General features: G+C 50.7%; 1 protein-coding gene across 1 annotated transcript in view; it reads right to left on the bottom strand.

Annotated features, from left to right (window-relative positions):
• LOC103907301 (cytochrome b5 type B) overlaps nucleotides 1–5339 on the bottom strand; it is an 18211-nt gene extending 12872 nt beyond the window's left edge. The window contains exon 1 of the mRNA XM_019474673.1: nucleotides 5262–5339. Within this exon, the coding sequence (XP_019330218.1) occupies nucleotides 5262–5339 (78 nt within the window). The remainder of the gene's footprint in view (nucleotides 1–5261) is intronic.
• Nucleotides 5340–6057: the final 718 nt, after the last annotated feature.

The raw sequence follows: 6057 nt of genomic DNA on the forward strand, positions 1-6057 counted from the left end.
TGTTGGGCGGGTGAAGGGAAATACTAATGTGGAAACCGGGATCTGCTGGGGAGCGCCTGTTCCTGTCAAGGACCGTCCGAGCTTGCCTGACCACCTGCGGTGGGAGCTGCGGCACCCCTCCCTGAGCCGAGCCGCAGGTGTCTGCGACAGGCCGCCTCGGGGTTGTCTCCGGTAGCAAACGCAGTTGGAAGGACTGCGCGGCGCTGCCGAATGAGCAGTGCAAGCCATCCGCAGTGGGTGCGGGGACGGGGAGTCGCAGGTAGCAGCTGTTTTATCAGGAAAGCGTATGGGGTGTGCTGGCAAGAATCATTGGTCAGGGTCCCTTGGCTGAGCTGTAGCGCTCCTTTGGTAGGCTTTCGATTCCACTGCCGCCCGGAACAGCTTTTTTACTGCTCTTCTTGTTTTGATTCTTTCTGCCTGTATACAAAATAGATGGCCATCTCACAGATCTTTAAACTGAGCCAGTGCTCTAATGTCCTCAGAGTGCTGCGTTTGTATCGGTTTCTAAAGGAAAGTGTTCGTGTGCAGATCTGATGTGAGTCACTCGGTAAGTTCTCTCTTCCCTGCCAGCCACATTGAACAGGTCTGGGGACAGAGAGACTGTTTGGAAGCTCAGGAACCTGAGTAACTTGTAAACCTGATGGTTTTCATTCATGAACTCGCATTCCTGGCTGTGGAATTTATTTTTTTACACTTGCAGTGCAGGTATGACGCTGGACAGTGGACTGTTTGTTTTAACATAAGTGCTGAGGAGGCAGAAGTGCCCTATGTTGTAAGAAGTGCTAATACTATTACTAACAGTGGCTAAAGATTAAAGGTATACGCAAAGAGGATTTGAGCAGGCTAACGTCCATGCCGTTTGCTACAGTTGGGATTTTAAAAGGAGCTCAGGTGACACGGGTACCCGTACCTGGCTTGCCGCTAAGCTGGGATCTCTGCTGGAATGAGACGTACCTCATGGTACAGTCTGGGAGGTTTATCAGCTCAGAGATGTTATGGTAACTAACCGTGCTATCTGTCCGCATCCACTTCAGTACAAAGACAGGTTATCTCCCTGAAGATCCCAGGTTGTATGTCAAGCAAATTTTCTAGGTCACTCTCTGGTAAGAAAGAAGGGTATCTTTCATTACTGGAGAGAAATAAATTGCTCCAGTGGCATGAAAGATACCCTTCTTTCTTTACTGGAGAGAAATAAATTGCTCCAGTGGTGCCTGCCAACCGCAGTCTCTAATCCAATTACTGTTGTAACGCACAACCTTTGCAAATGGCTGAAATTCTGGGCTGCGGCCTGGCATGGCAGCTGTTTTTCATACACTGGCTTATCCTGGCATTGTTCTGCTGGTTTTGTACAAGGAAATGGGGACCGAGGTGCAATCAAAGAAGTGGTAAGGAAATAAAGCCACTGTGCTAGGTAAAGAATAAAGTGCAGGAGAGAAGGCATTCGAGTCAGATCAGTCTAATTAGTGTAGGATTCAAATCCGTCTCCTGCTGTCAGTGCGTCCTCTGTCTTGGGAAGTGAGCTATAAGTCTGGATATACCACAGCAATAGTTGAACTTTACTGAACGTTTCACGTCCTTTGGTACCTGGTGAGGTGGTGACTTTTCCTCATGCAGGCTGTTGTTCCCTGGTACCTTAAGAGACTCGGTTCTCATAGCTGTAGCAAAGAGCGTTTGTCTTTGTAAGTGCACTTACTGCCTCGTGCTTCCCAGCGAGCTTGTAGTCTTTCATCACAATTCTTACTTGTATGCTGCTGGCACAGCAAACGGGGGCTTCCGCTTCTCCGAAAGCCTGGTGGGTAGCGCGGCACGTGGTTGCACGCACTGCCTTTGCTATATTGCTCTGGTGAATTGCAGGCTTTTGTGTGGCCACCCTCTAAATTAAACTGTGTTACTTTACGACATTCATTGAGACAGCCATAAAGCTAGAACATTTCTCTCTGTCTCTCGGTGCTTTCATCTATGCTAGCTTGTTTTGTTGTGTTTGTTTTTTTTTTTACTGAGGCAATACATGCACACTCGAAGTCCTCCTTTAAATATACACCCATTCCCCACCGTTGCCCGATAAAGCCTGCAGTGACTTCTCCCAAGCCGAGTGTCAGAACCAGCACTCTGTCTGTACATGCTTTGGCTGTGCAAAGCAGCTGCTAAAGTCACGCTGCTCTTGAAATCCTTGGCCCCCTTTTCCTCTCTAACTTTGTTACAGGCTGGAGGGCACAGACCTCACAGCTTCCTCTCCGGCTATTTCAGAGTAACGCAGATACCTGAATTTGCATTTACGGATGAAGAATTGGCTATTTCAGAGTAACGCAGATGCCCGAATAGAGATTCTTCATCCGTAAATGCAAATTCAGGTAAGTCCATACATTTACTTAACCAGATAGTTGTACGTTGTTAAAGTCCTTGCCTGTTCTTCTGAAACTTCTTCACAGTTACCTAATCAATAGCTCAGTCTCAACATAGCTTAAATATTGAGCTTATTCTTCTTCTCTTGATCCTTTCTGTGTATCTTTTTCCAGTCATTAGGGATGCTTCACTGATTCTGTGTGTAACCCGAGTATCCTCTGACGTGGAAGCACTTCTAGCTCCTTGCACTGATGTGACATACAACCCCGCAGTTCCTTTACTGTGTAACGTTGCTAAGAGGGAAGCTCCCCCCAGCCAGGCTACGTACTGTAAACTAACGTGGGGTTTCATCATCGTGCACCCCCGTTGCCACAACATCCTTCTGCCCGGCCTTGACAAGCGCAGTCACGTAGCGTGTCACACGAAGAGCTGCTGTAAAGATCGCTCTGCCCTCTCGCTTTGACCAGGCTACCCATCTCTTGGCACATTTCTGCTGGCCCCATCCCTTGGCTGCATCAAAAACTGTGCCTCTTTTTCTAGATCCTTCCCAGCCCATTCCTGCCTGTCTCGATTTCAGTATGAAGTACTAACCTTTGCCTCAAATCGGTTCACAGCGTCAGTTTCTATAACCTACTTGATACATGTTGGGTTTTTTTTTTTTAGTAAGTGCCTTTGTGCTTTCTTCTCTGCAGCTCTCATGCTTGGAGGGTTTCTCTGTATATTTTGTATATATTTCTGTATATGTTTCTGTATATTTTGCAGAGCAATCTCATCCTCCTCCTCAACATTTCCCTTTTCCACAGTGACAACCCTTTCGTTCCTGCCTATTTTTCTGTAGCTGTCCACTGCCTTTCTAAGACTACTTGGCACAGCATCTGTTTTGCGCTTGTGTGTAACACAGTGGCATCCTGGTCCATGACTGGGCTTTCTAGGCACATTAGCAACACAAATAACGAGCATGGTAACAAATGAGTTCTGTATTTATTTATTTATTGAGCAACAGAATTCAATCGCTGCTCCTCCTTGCCGTTATCAAGCCCAAACAGAAGTCGGAAATCTGTCGCGTGTCTGTCTAGAGAGCAAGCCCTTTAGGGCAGGTACTGTTGCCTTCTGTTTGGTGCCGCGCTGGGCACGCAGCCGGTGCTCTACGACAGAAGAGAAGAGCGTGTGTGCTGACCAGCTGCCCCTGGTCGTTTTCCTGTTTTGTTTTCCACAGTAACTCATACAGAAAGACAGACACGGGACTGCAGCCACGTGCAGATCTTGTTCCCTGGAATGTTTTCTTTCATCTCTAATCACTTCATCAAAATCCATAAATCAGCTAGTTAAGACTAAAAAGCACAAACATGACTGTAATTTGTGCCTTCCTGCCCAGTGTTTCTTTTGGCACGCGAAACACCAAACCTTTTCCTGAAAGAATTGATGACGACACCGGGCAAGGACTCGGTGGAACTGGACCGCGAGGCCGCTCGCATTCCAGGTCTACTGCCTGCTTCCATAATCCCGCTTCCTTTTCATTCATCGTAGAAGATTCAGAAAGTAAAACAATGGTTTGTATTTCTGTATTTACTCGGGAAATCACAACTTCAGGCTTGTTTCCTGGTGCTGGGTGCTGTTAACGAGTAATTGGCCCAGGCAGGCCATGAAACCGCGTGGGAAAGAAGCCTCGACTGAGATGCCGAGGCTGCGGCCCCCATCACCTGCCCTCTCCTGGCTCCAGCGGTGCGCAGGGAGATGAGCGCCTTCTCGGCTGCCCCGCGGCTCTGCCGTGGTGATTGCTGCTCTCTGACATCTGTCAGCGTGACCACGCTACGGCTCCTTCAGCTGCTGCTGCTGTCCGAACAGTCCCAGGAACTGCAGAAACCTCATCGGTCTTGTCTAACCGGGAGCAGTTCCATCTAACGGGGTGGGAAGTGATCTACTGAGCAGCCCTAGGGATGACACCTTAGCTGGGGAGATGCTGGTGGGCACGAGGAGGAGGTGATGGCAGCCCCGGAGGGGCAAGGACAGGAGGCAGAGGCAGGAGGCCGAGGAGGTGGACCTGGTGAGCGACAACTCTGCCGCTTTTCCTGAGTGAAGCCTGGCTTGGAGAAGGCAGGCAGTCCCCGAATGGCTTCGTCCAGGCGTCTCGGAGGAAAGCTTGCTTTTCTTCCCTTGGGAGAGGGCTCCAGGGACTCTCTTTTCTGACCTTTGAGCAGAAATAAATGAAGTTGCTCAAAATCCTAAAACCTGTACCGGCTGGAGGGATCTGCCAAAGTGGCTGGCGCGTCTACTTGGAGGGACATGTGTCTTAGAAAGGTGCAGAAGCTACTGAGCTTCTCAGAAAACACTGAGTTTTCTAGTCAGGAGAGCAACGGCAGTGTTGGGAAGGCCGTAAGGACAACCGATCTTAGACGCTATTGCTGCGGCTGATCGGCCTCTCCTTGAATCGAGGGGAGAACAGTGAAATTCAGGAGTCCCAGCCCTGTCACCTGTTCCTGCCTCTTGTGACAGAAAAAGAGCAAAACCGGTTTGCTCGTGAATATTTCATACGGAAAAGTATTTTAACCAAAGCACGTCGCTCCGTCATCCCCTCTCAGCCCAGGAAACAGCCGTTGGTATCTCTCTCTGCATCCTTCCTAACGTTTAACGGCAGCGACTCGCTGGTCGTGTGACACGGTTGTACCGCGTCCTGCTCGCACCGCTCGCGCTCCCCAGGGCAGTCACGCTGCCCGAGCTGAACAGCCACGCTCCTTTCTTGCGCGGATGACTTTTATCTCCCTTTGCTCGCCAATAAAAAACTCCCTCCCGGTTTTACTGTTTTCCATTTGGCGCACGGATTTTTCTCGTGTGTGTTTCCTTCTCCTCTGGCCAGGGCTGGAGGGAAGGGAGTATCCTGGGTAACCTAATGTGAGAGGAATTTCCACGTGCTTTTCCACCTCAGGTGAGATGGTCTCCAGAAAGGCGTCGGTGATGTTCCCTGGGCCGAAGCGACGCCGCGTCCGAGTGAGAGACATCCCGGAGCAGCAGAGAACCACCCCGTGATCTGGAGGATCCGCTTGCCAGCGGATCGCCTAAACCAGCCTCCTCAGGGCACCTCAGGTTCTGCTTGGCCCTCGCTGGCTGGGATCGCTGGGAGATCGGTCGTTACGCGGAGCCTGAGTGGCTGCGGGAGGAATCTCTGCCCCAAGACGCTGAAGCAGGGACCTCGTTCTGTTGTTACAGGTTAGGGGAAGGGGATTTGCAGATGGCTGGAGTACAAGGAACGGTGTAAACGGTGTACAGAAATGGCCTGGCCCGCCGAAAGAGTAGAATAAAGAGCATAAAGTAAAAAAAAAAACCAACCCAAATAAAGCACAAAATAACAACTCCTGTCTGATACTCGACGCGTTCAATCACGTCTGCAGATGCAGGTTGTGCTTCAGCCTTAACGTCCCGCCCCGGGTTGGGTGTCGGTGCTCCCTCCCCTGCTGCAACGCGGCGGCGGGTGAGGCCGTGCGGCTGCACGTCGTGGCGGCCGTTGCCGTGCCTGTCGTGAGCCCCGCGCGGCACGGCTCTGCGGGGACGGCTCTGCTCCACCCGTCAGCTCACGGAGGTGGCACCGACTCTCTGTTTTAGGTACCGGAACGAGTTTAACAGGCGTCTCTGGACCTTGTCGGGTGCCCGAGGTGAAGCGCTGGGCTCGGGGGATCTCCCGTCATTTACAGATGGCAGTTTCCCTTCTGTACAGCTTTT

The sequence above is a fragment of the Aptenodytes forsteri genome, unplaced genomic scaffold (genome assembly GCF_000699145.1).
Source record: "Aptenodytes forsteri isolate BGI_AS27 unplaced genomic scaffold, ASM69914v1 Scaffold269, whole genome shotgun sequence".
Classification (NCBI taxonomy): Eukaryota; Metazoa; Chordata; class Aves; order Sphenisciformes; family Spheniscidae; genus Aptenodytes; species Aptenodytes forsteri.